The 24929-nt window shown below is 39.1% G+C and overlaps 1 protein-coding gene across 6 annotated transcripts in view; it reads right to left on the reverse strand.

Moving 5' to 3' along the window:
• Positions 1 to 5224: 5224 nt before the first annotated feature.
• DCAF6 (DDB1 and CUL4 associated factor 6) overlaps positions 5225 to 24929 on the reverse strand; it is a 77791-nt gene continuing 58086 nt past the window's right edge. For 4 of the 6 annotated variants that reach the window (XM_048293585.1, XM_048293584.1, XM_048293588.1 and 1 more), the window contains 6 exons: positions 20975 to 21016; positions 15373 to 15511; positions 11398 to 11554; positions 9784 to 9872; positions 7168 to 7273; positions 5225 to 5672 (listed from right to left, as the gene is read on the reverse strand). In XM_048293585.1, coding sequence (XP_048149542.1) covers positions 5608 to 5672; positions 7168 to 7273; positions 9784 to 9872; positions 11398 to 11554; positions 15373 to 15511; positions 20975 to 21016 — 598 coding nt within the window. In that variant the 3' untranslated portion in view covers positions 5225 to 5607. The remainder of the gene's footprint in view (positions 5673 to 7167; positions 7274 to 9783; positions 9873 to 11397; positions 11555 to 15372; positions 15512 to 20974; positions 21017 to 24929) is intronic. The other 2 variants (XM_048293586.1, XM_048293590.1) reach the window with 1 other exon arrangement.

Consider the following 24929-nt stretch of genomic DNA (forward strand, 5'->3'; position numbering starts at 1 on the left):
GTGTATACTCTCTGTCTGTCCACTGACAGTCCAAAACTGCATCTTGGGTTCACTCTCTTACACCTTTGAGTCACTACTCCAAACTGCTTGACAGAATGCCAGCAAACAGAGGGGAAAGACAGCATGAGAAGCAGGGTGAGAGAAATTAAATTATGAAGCTCATTCAGTTTCTCATTTCTGTATCTCTTGCCCAGCTCTCCTCTATAAGAGTATGTAACAGTCCAAATTTAGAGCCTCCAGACTGCAATCAAATCCATTCAGCGTGGTGATGTGAAATCCAAGTGGTGTGAATGAAGCAGAGTTTCTGAGCCATCACATGGATTTTCAGCGCGGTGGGGGAAAGTGTGTGACTGTCACCCTTGGTGGCACCCATGGCCCCAGGGAGCTGCCAGAGCAGGCACACACAGCGTGATTGTGAGGGAGTGAGGGGCTGGGAATTGTTCCTGCCACGGGGAGAGGGTGCTGATGGAGGTGCTGACTGTAATTCTGGGGGTGTGCCAGTCTCCCTGCACTTGGGCTGAGCAAGAGCTCCTGCCACAGAGAGAATCCTCCTCTTCAATGTACTCATTGCACAGCCTTTACATGAAATGGTAGCAGGTGCACAATATAATTATATTTTAAAAGGAAAAAAATTCACTTGAGAAAAAATCAGAATTTTGAAGTGGGTCTTACATGTTACATCCTTGTGCCTGGAAAGCTTCTGTAGTGCAACCAACATCCAAGCCAAATGGTTTTGCCACAGTGCCTAACACTATTTTTAAAGCCATGTTCATTTAAAGACTTACAGAACCCTTCCTTGCTCTTTGTAATCCTGGGTAAAATAACCACAAATTATTTAAAAGCACAGAATCTCCCCTTTGAATGCTCATGGAATTAGACAGGAAACAGCCCCAAACACTTTCCACCATGAACAAAGTCCTGAATGGGCATCCTCAGAGCTCTCTACTGACAACTATGACAACATTAAATCAGCAAGAATTGAAGTGAGAGCCCCAACTCACCTTGCACATAATACTGAATGGTCACCACTCTCTGAGGAATAACAACCCCATCTTGCAACTTGGCAAATGTCACATTCAACCCACCATTAAAAGCACCTTGTGTTAATTACTGTTCCTTTAGATGACTTAACTAAAACAGGTTTGTTTTAAAAGTATGTAGTTTTTAACCAAATTTCTTTAGAAGTGAGGTGAGGAAGGAGAAAATATCGGGAACAGGGTCTGAGCATGGAGTCATCCTGCAGAGGGGAAGGAGAAGAACTGCAGTGCTATTTGAGAACAGCTGCAGATCCCCTGGGATTTGTTTTCCAATTAGTTACAAAGCCCATTAACAAATTCTATTTAGAGGGTTTTCCATTTAAGTGAGATTTTCCTAAATTAGTAGCCATCAGTTCTTATTTGGATAGTGAATCTGCCAAATTCCATGGATTATACTAGTGTACAGCCAACCTCCTGCAAAAAAAAAAGGCAGCATGGTAATATGGCGGAGTCATAATCAGAAAGAAAGGAGCTTGCTTTAAAGAGTAGCATATCCCTATTTTTCCTATCAAAACACCGTGCTGTGTGTTTTAGTAGGAGTTGTTTTTTGAACTTCAGTTTGCTCTGTCAGTAAAGGGAAATTAATCTAGAGGGGAGCATTGACAGAAAGTTCTTAAAAGGCACTGAGAAGGTGGATGGTGCCTTTTCATCAAAAGAACAAAGCAAATGCAAATAACAAAAGAAACATTTAAACCTAAGGAAAATAAATCTCTATTACCTTCAATAACTCAGGCTCACCAGTAGAGAATGTCACTAAGACAAACTGGATGCTTACACAGATAAAGGCATTTGTGCGTGTTATAAGTCATGGAAATAGCTTAAAATTTATTTCACCCCACACTTCAAAGACTCGTTCAGTCTCTGTTTGGGCAGAGCAGTGACCTCACACGTGCCTCTTGTGTCTTGTGCCTCTCATTCCCTGTCCTTCAGCTGAGGCTTTTGGAGTTGGCCTCTTGTCTGTGTGTGACTGCATCAGGAGGAATATGGGCTGGGACCCAACTGCTGCTAACTGTACCTCATTTTTCAACAGTGCTGCCAGCTCTGCCCACAGAACAGGACTATTCCCAAGGATTCTTTGTGACAGCCTGAGCCTCAGAGACTGAGCCTGGCTCAGTGGGATCTTTCCAAAAAGAAGTGGCTTTGTAGAATGAGCACTCAGCTCTCCCAGGCAGCCCCTCTGAACATTTCCATCCCTTGCACACAAGCACACATACTCAGTGGTTATCTTGTTGGTGCAAGGCCAGTGAAACCCCTATTGAACATTTACTTCTGCAATTTCTTCCTCAAAAATATCCTTCACAAAAGTGACACCTGAACCTCGCTCTTCCCAGCACACAAGCACTGACAGTGCTCAAGCGCACACGCAATCCTCAGTCCACACAGCAGGAGAAGGTGTTCCCTGTATCCTTATCACCATCCTGTCCATCAAATTTGGGATCTTATTAGAAAATAAACATTTTGGGTATCTCTTTAAACATCCAGCTAAATCATCTGGTCATTTGATGCTCAACAGGAGCATTGAGGTCTGTAGCTTGTTGGTCTTTCCCTCCCACTGGCTCGCTGCAAAGGAAGGATGGTGGTCTCCAGTACGGTGTCACCATGGCAGGAACTGAGCCAGGGCGCCGTCCCCATCCCGGATTTTTGCATCCTGCGGGTGCACACGGGACACGCTTGTACCAGCGCAGCAGGAACGGGGCACTAGAGGGAGCTCCGGCAGCACTGCCCACCTCCGAGCCCCAGGCTGGAACCGGACCCTGAGCACAAGATTGGCAGCTGAACTTGGGAGGCCTTGGGGTGGCTCATTACTTCGATTAACTTCTGTGCACATTTGAATAACATTTTCAGATATCCTTTGGCTGCTACAAACTCTAGAATTACCAGCATCCCCGCTTCTGCCGACAGCTCCTATTAGTGTATGGTTCTAGGAACTGAGATTTAACCCATCACATAAATGTTAATTAAAAAAACCAACCCAAACACTATGGATTATCCTAGTTGTAGAAAAACTGCTCAAAAAGCTTCAGCAAAGTTTGAAAAATCTTCTAGATATTAAACTATTTCTCTTAGTGAGATTCAATCCTCCTTTTAATGAGTAAACCCGCAGCTACGCATCAGGAATTAAAGCTAATATTTAGCCTTTGAATAAATAAGAGACATTTTGGGAATAATGTGCCTGTTGGGGAACTCTGGAAAAAAAAAGACAAGATTATTGCATTTGGCAGGATCTTTGCTGGCAATTCCTGTAACTAAAGCAAAAGTGGCAAAAGCAGCTTTTTTATTTTTAGAGAGACATCCACAGTGATTTAGTAAACCTCTCTGGGGAAGACAAAAGCTATACTCTCCATATATTTACTTGAGGAAGAATTCATTTTCAAGGCAAAAAATTAATAATTTCTAAGTAAGAAGAGTCAGGCTTCTGTAGAAACACCAGAGCTATTTTTGGAAGAAAATACCTCAAATATCATCTACAGAGAACCCAACTGCATCAAATATTGTGTTACTGTATTTCATTCACAAAATTGCTCAGGAGCCCCAGCAGTGGAGCAGACAACCCTACTTTATCTATGTACTAAACACCTTATATGTATTTCCTGTATAGTTCTTATAATCTAATGAGAGCAGAACCCCTGTTATAAAAATTCAAGGTTAATTTGCATGTGGTAGAAAAACACTGCTCAGTGCAGCGCTATGAACAGCGCTAAACCCCTGTGTTTCTCCCTTCCCAAACAGATCCACCACAAAGTCATAAAATATTCTTTCATTTCTTGCTGATCTAAACAGGCTTGACCAAAATGTTATCTCATGAGAAAAAACTAGTTATGCTCCCTTCTCCCACAGAAGGGCCACTTACTCCACCAGAAAAGACAGAGATCCATATTATCTGTCACTTTCACTCCATTTCCTTAACAAACAAGCATCTTACCTTGACATTTTCTACTCTCCCTTGTTGGTGTTAGATACCTTCTCAAACACTTAGCAGATCTCCACCCTCTGTTGCACCGACCTCCTCAGGATGTGAAGTCTCTTGGGTTTCGCTGCACTCCAGTGTTTGAGGTGTCCATTCTTCTCAGCACCCTCTGCCTCCAAAAACTTCTTTGCCCAACAGTTATTTTCTCCTTTGCCAAATTCTCTTCACTGGATCACTTTCAATGCTTCTAATAATTTGCTCTTCCTCAGTGATTTTAACTTCTCCTTTAAAACAAACAAGGAGACCACCCAGCCACCCTTATCCATCTCCTCACACTTTTCCTCTCCCCTCATGTTATTCTTCCCTTGCCCAAGTATCTTCACTATTACTGCCAGCTGAGTTCCATATAATTGCCACTTCTCCTCCCTCACAAATTTCTCTTTATCTCTTTCAGTTGTTTTATTTTCCCTTCTCTCTCTGTTTCTGTGCTTTATATCCCTCCCCTGTGCCCCTTCAGCCTGCCTGCACTGTGAATCAGGACATCAGAATGTTGTGCTAATGTTCTTTTTTTATTTGGTGTGGGGAATTCCTTTTGTTGATGTAAGCAAAGTTTGTGAAGCTTGTGTGATGCATGTGTATTTTAATGTCAACAGGGTAATGAAGGCTTCAGTACCCTCATCCCCCTGATTTAGAATTCTTCCCAGCATTCTGTATTCCCAGTGGAGCCTCTCAGCATCTGCCATCCTTGGCAAGAACTGCCACTGAGCAAACAGCTCTTCCCACTGCTCCACCTTCCTTCCTTCACTTTCTCTTACCCATTGCCATCCGAAAATTTATGGAGGAAGGGTAAAGCCCATAAAACAGACTGAAGAGCCTTCCCAAATAATTACAGCTAGGAAACAATGTACAGGAATTTTCAAATTCATGTTCCCCAAATCCAGTGGAAATTAAGATGTATCTGCTGCTGTTGCAAAGAAGGCAAACTCACAGATGTATCCAGGAAAGACAACTGTTTCACCAGCATTACAGACCCAAGCGCAGAGAATGGGAAGTGGCACCCTACAGCTGAGGGAGAGAGAATTTTTGCCTACATTTGGGTTTCCTGTGGAAAAGCAAGAACTAAGAGATGGAGGGGTCTCAAAATCCCCAGCGCTCACTGCAAGAAATAATTGTATTTGTCACTTCACAAACATTGTAAGAAATTATGCAAATACTGCAAAGGCAGCAAATGGTTGTAGTTACAAGGTGATAATGGCTGCACAAGGAAAAACCACAGAACTACTTAAAACAACCAAATCTTTTAATTAGAAAGCAACAAACATGCAAACAGCAGGTATAGAAATTTATTTGAACCAACGTTTTTACTATAATGAAAGTTACTTTAAAACATTGATCCAAGCTCTCACATTTGCTGTTTAGGGAAAATATTGCACTTGGCATCTTCTAGCACCCCTCATACATGGCAAAACATTTTAAAAACATTTTTGCTTATTTTAACTTGCACACTCTCCCCAAGTCATGCACACAGTCATTCAAAAAACCAAAAGGTTAGGTTATCCAAAAGCAATACCTCAGAATTGCACTAAAGCTCTGTAAGGAAAAATATAATTAATGTCTTATACAAATTTCATTGACCTCCAGGTGCTCACACACAACTGGTGCTTACTCTTCATCTTCGTTTTCGTTCTCCTGGCCAGATCCTTCTGATCTGTCACCTTCCAATCGGTCTGCGAAACACAGATTTAGTAAAGAGAACTTGCAAAGTTTTCTTTTTCTGGTAAATATTTATAACATGCTGTCTCCCTGGGCTATTACACAATGGGAAATGGCTGTGGGTTTTACGGTAGAAGAAAGTCTGTGTGGACTGACAGCAGAGAGTGGGTAGAAATCTTACCACAAGAAAGGAGAAAAGGAGAAATGCCCTAAAGGATTTCCAGGCATGAAAGCAAACTCTGTGTACAAAAGGAAAAACCTTGTAGCTGCTGACTGGCTGTCAGCACAGAAAAGATGAATGCAAGCCTAACGTTAAACTGAGATGGTAACTACAAGGGACAGAAGTGCTGTGCTGGGGAGCTGAAGCTACAATAGCTACAGTTAGAAATTTGAATAGTCCAGAAACTGGGGGATCACTGCCTGTCACTTCAATACATCAGGAAAAGTGCCTTTTGATGTAAATATTTAGAGAAAGGCAAATACAGAAATGTGTGAGGGAACATGACTGGCTCAAGATCAATCACTCAAGCAACATGCAGTCAGGTTAAGAAACTCTCCACCCAGCCATAACAGATTTTTGCTGAAATTGTTGTTAACTCAAGTGTTGGGCAGTTCTTCTAGTATTTCATTCAAAAGAGATAATGACAACTGAAGGAAACACATGGAGGTGTAGCACTGAGCTGGACACACAGCACCCTCCTGGCTCCCAGCACTCACAGAGCAGCCAGAGGTGAGAGAGGAGCAGCAGCTGCCACCAGGCACAGCTTCCTTCCCACCTCACCACTGCAAGCCACTGCTCTGCTCAGCCAGAGTCCCCATATTCAGTATCTCCAGTCACTTTCACCTTCCTCCACAGGTCTGTTAGGTTTTTGCCCCATGTGCCATGCCAGTCTCCCAAAACACCATCTCCTTGCTTCCTACACAGTGTGTGATGTCTCTCCACTGTCCTCCATCCTCAGGGTCAATCCACTGCATTCAACCTCTCGAGCACCAACATCCAGTTCCCAGTGATGATTCCTCCATGCAACCCTCTTTTCACCAGTTTCAGCCTCATGGGAACTGGAGGGACATCCTGCTGCCCTAGGAACAGCTGCCAGCAGCCTCAGCAGTAACCTCCTACAGTCCTGTATCTTCACACCCTCCTTAACCCCACACAACTCCAAGCCCACAATCACAGTCAGTTTATCTTACAACTCATTCCAGTCCTCCCCAATAGTTTTCCCATCACACAGCACTCAAAGATCATTCCGGAAGAGAGTATTTTTCAACATCTAAAAATACATGTTGCTCTTTGTTTTGAGACAAAAAATAACAGCTGCAAAGATGTTGCAAGTCTCACGCCAAAGAAGCAATTCCTAAGTACTTCTATTAAGAGAACCTTGAACAACCCTTGCATCTTCTCACCAACCCCAAGTACAGCCATGGGCAGCTGAAGGTCTTGATGATTTCCCAATCCACCTGCTATTTCATAGACCAGTGTTGTGGAGAAGCTCTTCAGAAGTCTCTCACCTGCTCTTATATGATTCAACGAAGCCAACATTCGGAGCATGAAGGAAGCTGGAACAGTGATGGTGTTTCTGGTCTCTTCCAGCATTAGTTCATTACGAGTTATAACCTGGAGGCAGGGAAAGGAAAAAGCCAGCATCAGAAATGAACACAAAATTATACTGCATCAATATGGGCTTGTAGATACAAAGTTTCTATGCAAAAGTCATTTTATAGAGACCAAAATTACCATAAGGGAGCAATATTTTAATAATTGGTATTGAATACTGTTGTCTGTGGTAAGAAAAGTCAGACAGTGGACTCTGCCTGCAGGTATCCTGTTGTCTGTCTAAAGAATATTCTAGTAAGATCATGGTTCCATTGTCCACATGCATGGCAGATATTAAGACGAGTGACTAAGAAAAACTTTGGAAACCTTGCATGAAGTAAAGCAGATTGATGAGAGAAAGTGCTGTTTCCAGATGGCAACTGTTGTAGAGAACAGAGTTCTAGCACCAGTGCTGGCCAAGAATGTGGGAAGGAAAAGAGATGAGGTTACCCTCAACTCCTACCTTCATGCTGCTTGAAACTTTTGGAGAAAATCCAAGGAACACAAGCCATTTTCTATCCCACTTCAGGAAAACTCTTTAGCTCCATAATTCTTTGTAAACAGATCTACAGCTTGCTTCTAAATGACTTGAAAGAGCCAGATCCTACTGTCTCAGTTTCAAGGAAAAAAAAACCTGCTAATGAATACTTTTAGCTCTCTTCCCTCATTCCTTCCTCATGGTACTTCCTTGCCATTCTTCTTCCCATAAATTCTAATCCCACACTTGTCTCAGCTTGTCTAAGCTTGTCTCAGCTTTTAGCCTGTATTCTTTTGTTACCATTAAGGACAAAAATTTTTTTAGGTGGAGACAAGTTCCGACCATTTTTCAATCTTTGCTCCCAGATCAGCTGCTGTAAGACAGGAAAATAATGTAATTCTTGCTCTTCCTGAGACTCTTCAAGCCTGTTCCTCTTGTGAGGAACATGTTGTTGCAAATGTTTGCAGCGCCCTTCTCCCTTCCCAATCAAAGCACCTCTTTTCTGTCGTTCTCACCTGTTTGCCAGGCTGATCACTCCCTAACAGAAGCAAACTGAGAAGGCAGCAGGCTGCTGTTTATTCCTCTTTCACCCCCTATTTCTCCAGTGCATCATCAGTAACATCCCCTGACAACCTGCTGCTGAGGATTTCTCTCTAGTCAGAGGTTTGTTCTCATCCTCACTGTCTTTTCCTACTCACTAAGGTCATGGCCTCTCTCAATTTTAAATGCAGTTCTATATCTATATGGAACTTGCCTCAAACACTGTTTTCTCCCCAGACCTTCCCCCTTCTATGGAAAATTCAGTTTAGGTATGTTGGACACTTACTCCAGCCAAACTTAACATGGTGAAAACTATTTTATTGCTATGAACATCTCCTGTCCTCTACACAGGTATTCCAATAAAGGGATTAAATTAAGAAAGAAAAAACATGTAAAATTACAAACCGCACTGCAGTCAATTCTTCTGAAAGTTCTACATTTTTTATTAAAGAAAACATAACGCAATATCTAAATCATTTCTAATCATTAGAAATAAAGTGAGAGAACTAAAGTACGATAATTACTTTTACCACACATTTATGGTTAGAAATACTTCTAAACCCCAAAGGCTCCAAAACATGTCACGACTAAAGCTGTCACACAATATGCAAAGAAGTGTCACTTCGCTCAGTGCTAAAAAAATGGGAAAGGTTCAAAACTCACAAGTGGATGGTTTGGGGTTTTTTCAAGGGATGTGGGGTGGTGGCTAAGGGTTGTGGGTTTCTGTTTGTTTAAAATATATTTAGCACTACTAAAGAGAACGAATGATTAAAAACCACCCAGTCTACTATATCTGTGCTGCCCAAGAGATTTCACCAAAAAAATCCCCCAAAGTGACCACCCCACAACCCAATCTCTCCTACAACATTGCTTACAGAACACCATATAACATTTTGATACATTATATTATGTGATTCACTCAAATATGATTATTCAGCAGTCAGCTATATGGTCACCCCAGGCCAGTTGCTGTATCCAGTTATTGCTCTGAGGGCAACATGGAAATAATAGTTACATAACTTTACGTTGGACTTTTATAAACTGATTGGGCTTCCAATGTTTGCTTTATTCCATGAAGTTCCCATTTGCAATCTTAACTCCCTTTTATGCCACTGAATATTTAATAGGATTGATTTTTGCACTCCCTGTTGTTCTGTATTATTTCCTTCAGTTTATTTCCTTCACTCTTCCTGTCATTTATTTGTTTAGAGACAAGCACTACATTCATTTATTAATTCCTGCCAGTTTTCCTTCAATATCTGAATGTTCACACTTCTTCCAACTCCTTTCATGTACATAATACCAGATCATGTTATATAATTTCTAGGAGAGCTGATGAAATGCAAAGTGCCAAGGATATGAAAGTCAGCTGTTCTGAAGGGCAGCTGTATATCTGTAGCTCATTTGTTGAACATTAAATAACTCTGCTAATTCAGTATCAGAAATTTGTACCAAAGGCTTTCACAGAATTAAAGATACAACATTACCATGAAAAAGGAGGAAAGGTTCTTACCTCATCTGCCAGTTTTCTGTTAAAAATCTTGGATTCTTCCAATGGCGACCAAATTTTTATATCATAATCAATACCCGAAGAGGCCAGAACTAGAAGTAAGTAAGAGTAATTCTAAATTAAATGTGTTATGTGTTTATTGGTATTTTCTGCCCTTAAATGGAAGAAAAATACTTCACCTGAAGCATTTATTTGCAAATGTCGAATCTCACGCTGAACAGAGCTTGTAATTACCAAGCCTCCACATGATAAGATTATATGGTTTTGAATCTATCAATATATATATATGAAGAAAACAAATGCAAGCATCAACAGCCCCCTGTTTAAAATATGAAAAAATCACCAGAATATACAAAAGATAGAAGCAGAAAGTAAGAGCAAACCCAGCCACTACTAATACATTTCTGCTGGTAAATAGATGCATTAATAACAAAGCTTTAGGATTTGTAGAGCCAGGTAAAAAGGCAGAACCAAGATAATTTCAAATGTACATTTGATAATTTCAGTGAATTTCATGTAAATTTATTTGATATTTAAGTATAAAGATGCAATGGATGCTGTTATAAGTAAGGTATGAAAAATGTGAAAAGTCGCAGAACATTCTCTAGATCATTGCACAAAAAACACTGCAGGAATTAAAATTCCACAGAAAGGTCTCAGTAACTGGGAAACTGAACAAGATCAACTGTCCTACAAGGAGGATGAGCTCTCTTAATGACACTTCCAGAGTGTGACAGGGAGACAGTCACACTCCAACAAGAAACCAGCAAAACTACAGGGCACTTTGAAATGTGGTTCCAAAGGGACTATGTAACTCAGGACATTTACAAGAACTCAATTTCAGTAAAAAATTTAAAAGTTCAAGGCTTACCCTATGTAGGACAGTATTCCATGTTTCTCCAAACTGTTAGAAAAACCCCCAGCCTCTTCTGATATTCTGTAACAGCTTTACTTGCTAATTCACTAAGAGCTGACTATTACTATACAGCTATATAAGCTGTGAAAAAAGAAGTAACACAAATACTTTCTCTGACTGTGTCAGAAGCTGCAGGATGGGTCAGATTTTCCAGCTACATGCAATTCCTTCTACTACTTTGGTCCATCTTTTCTCTGAAGGTTTTCCTCTAAATACAAATAGAATTTCTATGAATTTCATTAATTCTTCTAATCTCACAATGCCAGTGAGAGGGAGACACCCACTTCACTCCATTTTTTTGAACAGGGCCAAGCAGAGACCAGATTCCAATATGATTTCCCAAGTATTGCTGGCATTTCAGCAACCCCATGTGTCCCTCATTAGTGTAATGGAAAACATTTTCTGTGTTGAGGGCAGAAAAAATTTGAGATTCTTCTTATTATATCTGACAATACTTCTATAAATTCTATGTCAGGAGTAATTTGATTTCAATAAATTTTTGAGTAAGGAGGGATTTAAGGGCCAAAGGTCATTAGTAAGAGGCAAAATTAAAAGCAGTATTATCTGAGTTACATGGAGAAACATGAACAATAGTTCATTAATCATTGCAATGCTCTGTTGAGACAGAGTTTAAGACTGAGCTTTAAAATGCTCTAGTGCAGATAAGCTGGACATGCAGAATGTCAGAATGCTGCTCTTACTGGGGTCAAAGGGGTGAGGCTGCAGACAGTTCACCACGTGGTTGTCAGCCTCCAGCAGCATGAGGTGCTCAGCAGTGTGGCGGTCCCAGATGAAAATGTGGCCGCAGTCTGAACCACTCATGACAAAGTTGGATCCCCAGAAGTTGGCTTCCTTTATCTGCAAGAAAAATAAAACTTTTTAAGACCCAGCCAGTGAAAACCCCATCAAAGATTACACTCCTGCGTCTGCAATAACACTGCTGCTGAAGGAAGAGCTCTGCCCATGGAGAAACAACATTTAAGACATTTTAAAGGAAACATTTAAAGAAGAATGATTAAAAAAACTTAAAGTTTTAGATTTCAGAGCAAAGTAGCTGCTAACAGGAAAAAAAAAGAGAGGAGTTGGGGCAGACTGAGCAGTTTGAAAACAAATGTCAGCAGATCTGTCACTTTCTAAAGTGACAGGTACGATACTGCAGACAGGGGTATGCAAAGGAGTTTCTAGGAAGAGTTTGGCTAAATTAGAGTGTGTGACAGGCTAATGCCTGGGGAGGATTTTCCATTTACAGAGAAAGAGGAGACAAGACAGAAGCTTATGAAAACTTGGGGGTGGGAATTAACGAAATCAAAAACTTAGGAATTTTTTTCTCCCCCCTCGCTATAATAAATGAGATAAAAATTAAGACCTCTTAGCCCAATGCCAAAATTAAGTTACAAATCACTGAACAAATGCAGGCATCCAGGTAGAAATGACCCGTCAGCTTCACCTATTACAGCAAGAGTAGATGAAAGTGCCTCCCAGTCACAAAATGTGGTATTGTATTATTAGAACAGTAAGTATTATAAGTATTATCAGAACTATGTTATTATCTGATAATAATTTAGGCACATTAGCTGTATTTTGGTATGGATTCATAATTTATTTCTTACATTAAATATACTGTTAGTATTTCTTGTATATTATTTATAAACCATTCTATGTGTGGTGAATGTATTATCTGTTCATTGTGCATTTACTAATTCAGTGGGAAAACAGAAGCAGTTTTGGAACTGACTGCAGCTGAAGCATTCTGTCCCATGAAACAGAGCAGCAGAGAAATGATCAATACTGCAGGCCAGGAGAAATGGTAGTAGGATCAGATATCCATTTCCTTGAAATATAATGTTGATACTATGCTACACGTGCTACTTTCAAGATACCCTAATGATTACAGCCTGAAAGAATGTGCCTTATTCAATTTCTGAGCCAAAAAAAGCCATCCTAAAATACTTTTTTTCCAAGAAGTAACCATTAGGTTTCCTAAATGTAGAATATTCTTTCCATGCCAAGGCCCCTCTTGCCTTCCCTTCCTATAAAGTTGTAACACAAATGATGTCAAACAATTAGTCTGAACAAACAAGAGCAGGTCACTTCCTTCACTAAAGGTAAGAACCTTCTTCAGAAATCACTTCTGATTTTACTCAGAGTAGGACCTCAAAATAACCATGATATACATTTGCTGTCCTGTGTCCTCTACAGGTCTGATGGGGTGGCAGAGGGAGAAGGGACACTGCTTCAACAACAGTCAGAAAACTCAGTCACGAGATGTGAGCTGAGAGCTCCACAATAGTCTGGTGTTTGTGCTGCAGGAAAAAGCCTGGAAGGTTGAAGTGTAGATGTAGAATTATTTTTTTGAGAGTCAGCAGTACCTCTTACAAACTCTCTTAACTGACAAACACTGGGCAAGAGAGGTACCTGTGCAAGCAGGAGTTTGCTGTGCAGCAGCTTGCAGAGTTCACACAGAGCATTTCCACTGCTGGAAGTTCAGTTTGGCATTTAAGAGGAACTCCAGCATTAGGGACAGAATTTTGAGTTTGAGACTATTTATGCAGAATCCTACTGCGAATTATTTTCCAAGTAAGGCTCTAAAGAGGGCCATGGCTATATCCTTCTCTTTCTTTCTGCACACTTCCCTCAGAAAATGCCTGAAGAGAAGGGCAGAGACGCTGCCTTGCTCTGTGCTTTGCCTCAGCTACCTTGATACAGACTCCTATTGGAAAGTCGAACCCTTAGTGCTGTTAGAAATATGTGCTTTATTTCCAGCCTAAGTATGCCCAGTTTTAAATTTCAGGCTCAGTAGATCTTTGTCTATAGAGTATGTCCCAATGACTGCTGTCAAGGCAATAAAATCATCCTGATGTATCTAAAAATAAGCTGCATTCCTGAGTTCTCTAATGAATTCCAATATATTAATCTTTCAGCAGCTTTTGTCTTATAGCTCCTCTTAATATATATTTTCATTATCCTGTTACATCTAGATTATCCCCAATAATAAAAATCTTTTAATTTTATATCTTAATTTTCAATGATTACCTCTTCCTGTTTCCTTTGTATTCTCTTACTCATACTTCTCAATACTCGTAAAATCTAATTTTAGCACCACAGAAATTCACATTTAAAAATTTCAGTTTTCAAACTCATATACACACTCACTTCTGTATGTAAACACAACTTATGCCATTTATCATTTACACTCAGACATTCCACTGAAGAAGTTTCTAAAAGTCATTGTTTTAAAAGCGAAACTATGAAAAATCTAAGATTGCCAAATTAAGTCCTCAAAAGTAAGGAAGAACCAGAATTACACCATTTGCCTGCATAATCTTAATTTTATATATATATATATATATATATATATATATATATATATATATACAGAAAAATTATATCCATCCATCCATAAAAATGGTTCATGTAATTGACAACACAATTTCATCCCTGGGCTGCTCAGGTGTGTAGGAAACAAAGATTTTTTTAAGCTGTCTCCTTCACAAATTTGAAAGGGAAATATTATCAGCCCTTGCTTTCCAGGAATGAGGGTAGCACTCAGGTTGAAATGAAGTTTGCAACCATAGAGACCAACAGGGAAAATAAAATTACATTTTCTCTCATTCTGTGCATTCCTTGCCATAGATGCTTGTGTGAAACAAAAGCAAAGAGACCAACCCACATCCCCAAGAAACCAAACAACAAAATTTGTTAAATAATCTATGTAATAACAGATATGCAGACAGAGACTGAATTAAGACTTAGATGAGCTCACTTTTAGTATCTCTTAACCACAAAGTGCTTGATGCCAGGACTTTTAAACTAACAAGGGTTTGAGCAATTAAAATTGATTTCTGAAATACAGTGCAAAACTCCTTGTCATAAATCAAGGTTTATTCTAAGCCCTGTTGTTTATGTAGACTGAAATATGTATTTAGTGAAGCATTTTTCCCAGTGTAATCAAAGCTATTCACACAAACCCTAGAAAATGGCTTTGGGGGTAAAGGGACTACTCCTCACATCAGCTGCAGAATAACACAACAGCAGCTACTTCTGCAAAATACACCTAGAACTCAGAACTTCATATCTTCAAAATATTGCAAAAAAGCAAAAGAAGAAATAGCAAGGAGAGCAACCTCTGTTTTTCATGCACCATTGCTTTACAAACACAGTGACTGCATTTTTCTTGAAATAGAGCATTTTGTGTGAAAAGGACAAGGCATCTAGTAGCTAAATTATAATTTAATAACCAGCACTGGTTCCTTTTTTAAATTCAGAGATGTCAAAGCTCTTCAAAACTATGATTTAATCCTCACTTTCCCTTCTGAGCTCTTCAAAGTTAAAGATTAAATAATAATTTTGAACAGCTTGGAAGGGAAAGTGAGGATTAAATCCTAATTTGGAAGGTAGGCACATTTTATACCATTTAAGCTGAAAGAGAAAATGAAAAAGAAGAAAAATACCCCAAATTTTAAAGGATGTTGAGGGGAGTACTTAAATACCTTTCACAGTGACACGAGCCACACTAATTTTCGTTTTCATTTAGAGCCAATTCTGTGCCTTCCAAGTGATCACAGAAGCCAAAGAGCTTACAGTGCATCCCAGTACCCTTTTTGGCAAGCACAGCAAGGGGCAGCTGTGCTGAGTCCATAAAGCCCCACAGCCCCCAAAGCACACAGAGTCTGTACCATGGTCCGCGAGTTGCGGTGACCTTTATAAACCATCTTTATCAATGGGCGCCTGATATTCAGCGTTTCCAGCTCTTCCATCTCCTTCCTCTCCTTCCTCCTCCTGAAGAGCTCCTGGATGCGGGCGACAGCGGATCGTCTGTGAATTCCAGAGAGAACAGCACTGAGAGCCCCTTCCCAAACACTGCACGGGGCTCTCAAAGATCATCATTAGGCACTCCAATACATTCTCCATGAGTTTGAAACAGACATCAGCGTAATCCCAACTGTAAAATTACAGACTTGGGTTTTTTCCATCCCGGCTTACAACAAGAATAGCATGCAAGACAGTGGAATGTCAAGTGATGCCAGGTTTTATTCCCGCTCTGTAGAACAAACTTCAGCTGTTGGCAAAATTCACATGCTATTTTATTTTCATCCTCCATCCATATTGAGGTAGCAAAATTCTGAAGTAAAAAAAAAATCTATGCCAGAACAGAACTTTTTAAATTTTAAAAAGCCATTAAGGATCTAATGTGTCTCTCAGTGTGATTTGGTTTTTCGTAAGTTTTGTCCAATTTATTTCTCTTCATTATTTCTCTATGACAAGACTCAAGATTTAGACAGCTTTTAAAAAGTTCCTACTAAGGCAAAAGATGATTTGAGATCAATTATTGGAGCAGCTATCCGATATGGTAGCAGTAAGGTTTACAGCTGGAGATTTCCTAAAACAACAGAGGAAAAAAAGCGCTAAATTATGTAATTTGTTTTGTGAATGTTTAATTCCAGGAACTTATTTTTTATTAATCTGTGACAAGACCTTGGTGTCAAAATTTTTCCTGTTTAGCTCTTCAGTTTGCAGATCCCTGTAATTCCAGCTATAACCAGACAGTCACATCCCGGTTCTTCTGTTATTCCTTCTCATCATTAGCTCTGAGGTTCTGAACACAGTCCAAGGGGAATATCACTCTCAAGAAGAAGCAGGTACAGATTTTAGCAGAATGCAGAGAGTGAAACTATTACGGCAATTTATATGATCCTAAAAAGTAAACTGATCCAGAACCTCACTACACTGCTGCCAGAAAGTAACCTGAATTTACTTTCAAGTCATGTTGTCCAGTGTTTTAGTCACTGATCCTGGAGACTCCAGCAACAAGTCCTCTACTCCAGAAAAAAACCCTACCAGATCTATCTCATAACTAATTCTCTCAGCCAGTGATCTGCCTAGATTTTTGTCTATTTTTTGCCATAGGAGAAAGTTGCACCAGAAAGTTAAGGTGAAATAAATGGTGTGCTACAGCTAAGCAAAGAAGGAAAAGGAATGTAAGTCATTAATACAAATTTATTTACTATAAAAACAAATAAACCAACAAACCACACACTGTTTTACTAAGACAGATCACCTAATACAGCTAAGCTTTTAAAATAAATTTTAATATTTTTTAGAGAAACCGGAAGAGATTTGAAACCACCAGCCAATAGATCCACTTAACAGTGTGCTATTTATTATAATACATTTCTTAGATGTTTGCCTAGCAAACAGCACCAGAAAAAGTAGACTGCTACTACTTCCTTGGTGAGAGTTTTCTATCCTTTCAACCCCTAGACAAGTTCCTGGTTCATCCTTTTTACACTACAGTAAATAAATACACTGTATTTTTTAGTTAGTCCTTACAATATGCTGAGTTTCAACTTTAATCAACAGATTTAAGAGGGTTCTGCACAACATCTTCATACAACAGAGGGGGGAAAAAAAAGAAGCCCAAGTTCTTTATCTACTGTGCTTTAAAGATCACTGAATTATGCTCCTCACCAGTTTACTTCTACATAAAGGAAAAAGGGTGGCATGCACATGATAGGCTGCATCAAAACACTTACAGAAACTTTAAACCATCACATGTGCATATTGGGGTTTTACTTGCTTTTAAAAAAGAAGTGGGGTTTGTGTGAGAAAGTTAAAGCACCTGTCATTTACTGTGATTGCTATTTGTAATTTTGGTGTGTTTCTTCACATTCATTAATCAAAGATGTGCAGTGAAGAGGCTGAGAAGTTAAACATCCTTAGGGACTGACAGAGCAGTAGACTTGTCCAGCTGTTTCAGAAGGATTACTTGCTGGATAGCAGTAACAAGTCTTGGGATTAGAAGATGGTATTAAAGTAGCTGATTGGTAAAGCAAAGTAGTTTCTTGCATAATTTTTCATCCAAACATCTCTAGAAAAATTAATCTCCTCTCCATTCCCCTAGGCTGAAATACGTAGACATTACAAAAAAACCATCAATACTACTCAGCAGACAGGATCATGCATTCTAAGATGAAAGCAGAAGCAGAGAAGCAACTTTTTGGGTAAAACTGTCTTTAAACTAAATAGAGCTCTGTATTTAACCTCCTGATTTTGGGCCTTATTTTAAAAGGAAAATGGATTTCTATTTAGTTATCTTGTGAAGTCGATGATTACCTTCACCAGGGAGAAGGCAGCCAAGCACGCAGCTCTAACTGTGATACTGTGATCAAGCCCTTAGCAACACCCTGCAGAAAGCAGGAACATGCCAGAGGCAAGTCTGCTCCAGTAAACATAAATATGAACCCAATTTAATGACATTTCAGAACAAAGAACAGTACAGGAAAAAGGCTTCTCTGTGAGAGGTATTACTTATTGATAACTACAGATTTTCTATCCCTTTAAGTCATACACACACAAGAATTTTAAAATCTGACATTACTGTTTTCATTTGTATTTGTGATGAGCAATTCTTGTTTTTGCCAACACAAACACGGATAGCAGCCTCATCACTTGGAGCATCAGTGGGTACAGAAGTGTACTGTGCAATTTGAACTGTTCTGAGGTTCAGCTTGAGCTGAGCCTGGCTGAGAGCGGCTGCTTCCCTTCCAAACTGCTCTTCCAAGCACAAGATGTCAGACAATGGAATTTTTGCATGTTGTGTTGGCACTCCTCAGGCAGCCCCATCAATGGGTACAGTTCTAGGAAGGATTCACAGAGCACTGCTTTCCCCCTTACAATCAGCCAGGTTTGAAGTCTTCAAAGTTAATTGTTGCAATTTATTATCAAAAGTCCATTTAAATTAAGCCCAAGATGAATGGAGTAGGGATTCAGAAGTGAAGCCATATTTTTTTAGTTAAACATGGGTTCAAGCCAAGTAAACAAAAAAACCAAACCCACAAAAATCCCGTGATGCAAACTGATCCACATCTATATATTATAAATGGAGAGAAATGGAAAATATGTATACACATAAGTCTTAAAATATCTAAGTTGTCACATAGGGCATTTTCTGTATATTTAGAAGTTCTGAAGTGCAATGAGGATTTTTTAAAAACAAAAATCTGTACAATTTGCACAATTAAATAACCAGTTTGTTTGTTAAAGGATAATAATGTAGTGGCTGCCATAAAACTCATCTAAAAACCGAGATAAGCCTGCTTCTTCCAAACACCATTATCCCAGGCTAATAATGGTCAGTCTCCTGAGCTCAGATGCAGCAGCTGGATGCAGAGCTCATGTCTCCCTGCTTCCTTGCTCCATCCCTCTTGTCTCAGCTCTGCCTTGAGTATTGAGCTCAGTATTGATTCCTTCACTACTAAGGATTTTTGTCACTTCTTAAGTTTCCAAATGTACTCACACACAGACAAACATGGTCTCATTTTAATAGCAGACAGCTTTGGGCTGGAAGGGACCTTAAAGATCATCTCATTCCAAACCCCTGCCAGGGGCAGAGATATCTTCCACTGGACCAGGGCTGAGTACCACAAACCCTGATTCCTTCTCTTAAGCTCTTTCAAGTCAAGATCTTATGTTTTATTCCCTCTTGTTGTCATCTTCTCCTTTGAATTATTTTCCCTATCCAAAACAATTGCAGAGAACCTAAGGCTTATAACCATTCACTTAGATCTTATTTCTCCAGTGCCTTATGGTCATTTGGACAATGCTCTCAGGCACATGGAGTGATTCCTGGGGGTGTCCAATGGAGTTGGACTCAGTTGTGGGTCCCTTCCAACTCAGGGCATTCCATGATTCTGGTATTATTTGTGTGTGTATCTAGACCATTGCAGCAAACCCTTGATCCAGGTCTGTCATTTCTTCATTGATCTGGTAAAGGAATCCACCTGCCAGCTACAACTGTCCTGCCCAAGAATTCCAAAGGCTTGTCTTAACCACCACATTAAAATAGATTCCTTGTCTAAATACCAACATTTGATTATATTTCTGATATTAATTACTTCTTCTAGAAGCCTCTGAAGCTATGGAAGAGATTTACTGCTGCTGTCAAATTTCAAGCATTAAGATAGCTCAACACCAAAGGCAAAACCATCCTGTTAACAGCACACTGACACTACCCTAAAGCCCAAGTTATTTCACTGCTGATCATACAAAAAGAAATGTTTACTGTAATGCACTCCTAGGTCATTTCCCAGCTTTCAAACACAATCAATGTTTCAACTATTCTCAGCTACAAAACATTTTTACATTTTTAAATTTTCACCTGATATGCTGCTGAATTATGATGAAAAGCAGAGAAAAAGAGGCTTATAAAAATTCTATGCTGAATGCATCATTTATTTTATATTAAATTTATAGCAACATGAAACTAATATTCCCCTGGGCTGTGCTGAAGAGCTAAAGAATTCCTTGGTAAGCATGCTGAATATAGAAAGAATGCCTATTGTAAAATTTAAAGTACAAAAGGCACAGATTCCTGAACCTTTAAGAAAGCTGATGAGTTAAATCCAGGTAGTCCGACTGCAGCTAAGAGGAAAATGTAAGACAAAGAAATACAGATCTGCACTATTTTCCTGGAGGCATTAAAATACAGGACTCAGGTTACCTCTTGAATGGAACATCATCCTGCACCTTTGCCTTTCTAGCCACACAAAGCCAAGATGTTCATTTTCATCATTAGAATGACTTTGGGCCATTTTCCCTCTAGATGGCCTTTGGCTGAAAACCACAGCAGAGTTTCTCCCTCTTAGGGCATGTGGCCAAACACAATTACCCAAATTGCCTTATGTGTTCTTACAACTGCTTCCCTCAAGTATTTCAATGAAGAATATGAGATCAAGTGACTTTTTTCATTTAACTTCATTAAAAGCAATATTGTATAACATTTAGCATCTATCTTGCTAAATGTGTATTACCCAATATAGCTCTAATAATTATGCTCAGTTCCATAACCTTGTTCAGGCAAAAAATATAAATGGTCTTTGATCCATGTAGTCTTATATTTTTGTCCAGAACTGGATGTTCTCTACTACCAGACAAAGCAAGTCAGCAGTAGCCCATGCAAATATAACTCATTCCTCAGCAGCTCAATTATTAAAAAGAAAAGGTATTTCTTTTCACAAACTACACACTTTTCAAATTCCATTAATTTCTATGGCACACAATAAAAATGTTAATAGGTTGTAAAATGTATACACTGCTATGTCTTTTCAATTTCCATGCAACACATGCAGCTAAATATAACTCAAGCAATATGCTCTGTAATTCATAACAGTTGAAATACAGCAATTCTTAAAATGCCAGTTAGATGTGAAAAACAAGAACCTGATAAATCCAATATATGGCAATAAAAAGGAGGAGGGGAGGAATAAAACAATTAATTACCTCATTATTCTATCACCTATCGCTGTTCCTCTGATATTATATCTAGTAAAGGGAATAACAACTGAAGTCATTCACAAATGCTGGGTACCATGTTTTTCAAAGGTTAGCATCTCTTACAAAATGTGCTCTATGAATTCCAACTGAGAAGGCTCCTTCCCAGTGTATGAGTCAGTATATGAGACTACTTGGATTTCAGCAAAAATAGTATTCAGATTATATAACAGTACACAAAGTTAAATTATAAAATGCAGTACTTCTTCACAGATCACAGCAGCTGTATCATCATTTCCATTTTACATTCATATTTCTTTAGATTGTAACCTACTAGTTGTAGCTTTTTCCAGGCTTAGCCTCCACCCCCAGATCAACTTCAAAGTCCAAACAAAATTAATTCAGTCATTTAAGTAGGAAATCAGCCCTCAGAGAGCTGTTTTGACTAATTTGTGAAAAATAAGATCAATCCATTAAAAATTGCACTCTGTGTATGAAGAACATTTTGCATAGATTTTTTTCTTCCCCTCCCACACATTACAATGTACAACCCTCTGTTTCAACTAAACTTGCTGGACCCAGAAAGTTTTAAAGAAGAAATGCCCTTGCATATGTCCAGACTGAAAGACCTGCACATCTCATCTTATTTGTCAGAGAAGGTACCTTTTCCTGGGGATTCCCTAAAATGCACAGGAGGTTATTTTCTCTGCTGAGTATCTAGCTAAACTGCTCTGCTGTACAAAAGAGGTTTCATTTTTTTTATTTTGAAATATTCTGTGCACTTCCTTATCCATTTTGTTAAAAAGAACATGTACTGACTGGCCAAACGACATGAAGAAATGAAATAACTGCTTAGCTTCTTCTAGTCACTCGTGAAGACCATTCCTATAGTGATGCTCAGTGGCTACAGAAATGCTGCTGAAAAAAGTCAGATGCCACATTGTCAATTATTTCTTTTAAAGCAATGTCCTTCAGTGTCAAAACTATTCCTAGCTGACTCCTAGTCAACATGCAGCTGACTCAGCCAATCAACCAAAGGATCATGGTATTTCTCCACATTTTGCTGGTACTATTTAAAGTCCTTTTCAAAATACTAAAGTGGGTGCAGACTTTGCCCAGTCTTTCCTGATGGCTCAGTTTCAGGTTCCTTAGTGAGAAACCACCTATCCTATGTTTTTGAGATTTATAAGCATCCACAGTATGAGATTATGTCCCTTGTATCTATGCTTAGATTTGAGAAAAAGATCAAACCCTCAGCTTGAAAACATTACAACTTGTATTTGTACCCAAATAATATTCAAATAATGGAAGCCTTGTACAATTAGATCTGCAAAATGAGCAATATTTATTCCATCTTACTAAAAAGAAGATGAGATGTAGCATGAAGCTCTCAATTTATTTAGCTGTTTAACAGAGCTATCAAAAGGGTATTTCTGCCACTTCTTTTCCTTAAGAGGAAGCAAAAGATCATGATTTCAGAGTACAGAATCAGTGTACTTCTTTTTCAGTGGAGAAAGTTGTACTTCACAGTGGGAAGATGACTCTGAGACAGTTTCCTTGATCTTAATTTCTCCACCTGTGGAGTTTCTGCTCAATTTAAACAAGAGCTATTTGGTTTATAAGAAAACACAGCCTAGAGAAAAAGAAATTAATTGTAGACAAAGCTGGTAATGCTACATATTGGGAAAGCCTTATTAGTCAGTTTTTAGCATTCTGTTTCAGAAGGCTACAACAGCCTTTTAAAAATTTTTTGTCCTACAGAAAAAGGAAACTTCTTTTCTTCATTACATAAAATATGTTCACAAAAGGTAGGTTACTGCAGGCTAGTCTTTCTTCCCCAGAAAGAAAAAGAACAACAAAACCAAACCCATGAAAAAAAAGACCAAAGCAGCTCCCCGAAGTATTCTAGAGAGAAAGAAAAATCTACATTATTACTCAGATATTAATGCCATTAATTATCTTATAAGATGATCCATTGAAAAGTAAAGTATTAGATAAACTTGTAAAAATGAGATTTAGTAAAGGAACTGTTAGGTAACACAATTTACTGAGCGAGGAAAGAGAAAAGAAGCCTACAGGGAGCATCCTGGTGGACTGAAGCCCCAGACTTGCAGGCAATTTTGTGCCATGTATTGCTAATAGTCCTTGAGCAAGGGTGTAGGAATGCAATCATGCAGCACACACTGAGGGTGGAGAACTTATTAATAGAGAGGGGACTGTAGGGCCTTGAAAAAAAGAGGTGGGTAGATAATCAGCAGGATAAAATTGAGTTACACACCTCTGAGCTTCCTTCTGGTGAAAGGGAACACTCATTCATTAGGATTGACAAAGTAGGAAAGAGTGCAGGGTGCTGGGCTTGTGTCTGACCATGAGGCCCCACGGGAACAGCCACAAGCAAGAGAGGAGGAGGACACAGCTCCAGCTCACTGTGCTCAGAGAATCCTCTCTAGACCAAGAGTAACAATCACAGAATTACTCCAGCAAAACCCAAATAGTGCTGGGCTACCACATTCAGGCAGGAAGTGAAACATGAAGAGCAGACAGAAACCAGCATGATGGCAGGAAACCCACAATTTTTTACTGCTAAGAGTGAGAAAAACTTGGCACTCAGTCTAACAAGACAAAACCTGAAAATGGACAGGATGAACATCATTCAATGATGAGCACTGAGTGTGAAAAATTATTTCAATCAAAACAGAATGTTAGCACAGAACAAAATTACCGATTTTAGTTCATGTATACCCATGGTAGCAGCAATGCTTTGAGTTAGCTTCCTACTCGTTAAGGGACATGGGGGATTTTGTATAAATTTGATTGGTTTGTGAAAGAGATTTTAGGCTGTAACAACTGCCACAGTAGTAGTAGAGAGGACTTCCAGTTCCTTTCACTTTAATATGAGATTGAGAGCTTATAGGTATAGCCTTTAAGACCATCAGTGTCTGCTTCCTTTCTGGAAATCCAAATTCCTTTGAGCACACACAGGATGTCTTCCTTAGTATCTCAGAGTGCATTTACAAACTCCTGAAACCTGAACAATAGGAGGGAATGTAATGCTCCAAAGTTAAACTAGAAAACTTCACTGCTTGCACACACAAAAAAGCAGAACAAAATGATCTGGTCAGGCAGTAAACCTGAGCAATGAAAACTTGCAGGCAATCCTAAACCAACACTCACTACAAAGCAACTTCTTTTCAGATTTTATTTGGGGTAAGAATAAGGGAGCAGGGGACTGCATAAAGGATTTTAATTATATCATTCATTTAGTTGAATGATCTTTCCTAGGTGATAAACTGTTACAGGAAGAAATCTCACTGCACACAGAGGAAAGAAAGCGTGTCAGATGAATTGTAACTTCATCTAGGATGTCCCCACTAGTGGGAAATGGTAACAGCTGTGTGATACCTGGAAGTGTCATTCTTATCACATTACTACAGAAACTATTACATCATAGAGACAACATGGTGCATGAAGAGAAGCTATGAATCCTGCTTGAAAATGCAGATGGGATTAAAATTGCAGGGCTTTTCACAGCTTGCTCTTCAATCACTGGATCATAATGAACATTGGCTCTGCAAGGGAAAATATTTCTGCCATTCCATATCTGCCTACAAATACTTAGTACTGCATGGAAAGTTAATGGATTAAGACAGAATCTGTGTATATTGGCTTCTTCATAAAAGCTGTCATTTACTGAGCAGAATTACTTGTGCTTTGTAATAAACAACCACTGACTGTTCTTTCTGTCACTAGTGACAATGTGGTGGCTTATGACTTCTATTTTAACTGCAAATTATTCCAAGCCTTCTCTAGAAACAACTATTAAATTCTTCCTGATTTCCTAATGAATACATATTGTAAAATCCTGTAAAGAATTTGCATTGCTAGCATAAGGAATTAACAGCACTGCCTTTAAACAGGAGTAAAGCAAAGGCGTCTGACACGAGGTTAAATTACACCTAAAACT

Source organism: Corvus hawaiiensis, chromosome 2 (genome assembly GCF_020740725.1).
Source record: "Corvus hawaiiensis isolate bCorHaw1 chromosome 2, bCorHaw1.pri.cur, whole genome shotgun sequence".
Classification (NCBI taxonomy): domain Eukaryota; kingdom Metazoa; phylum Chordata; class Aves; order Passeriformes; family Corvidae; genus Corvus; species Corvus hawaiiensis.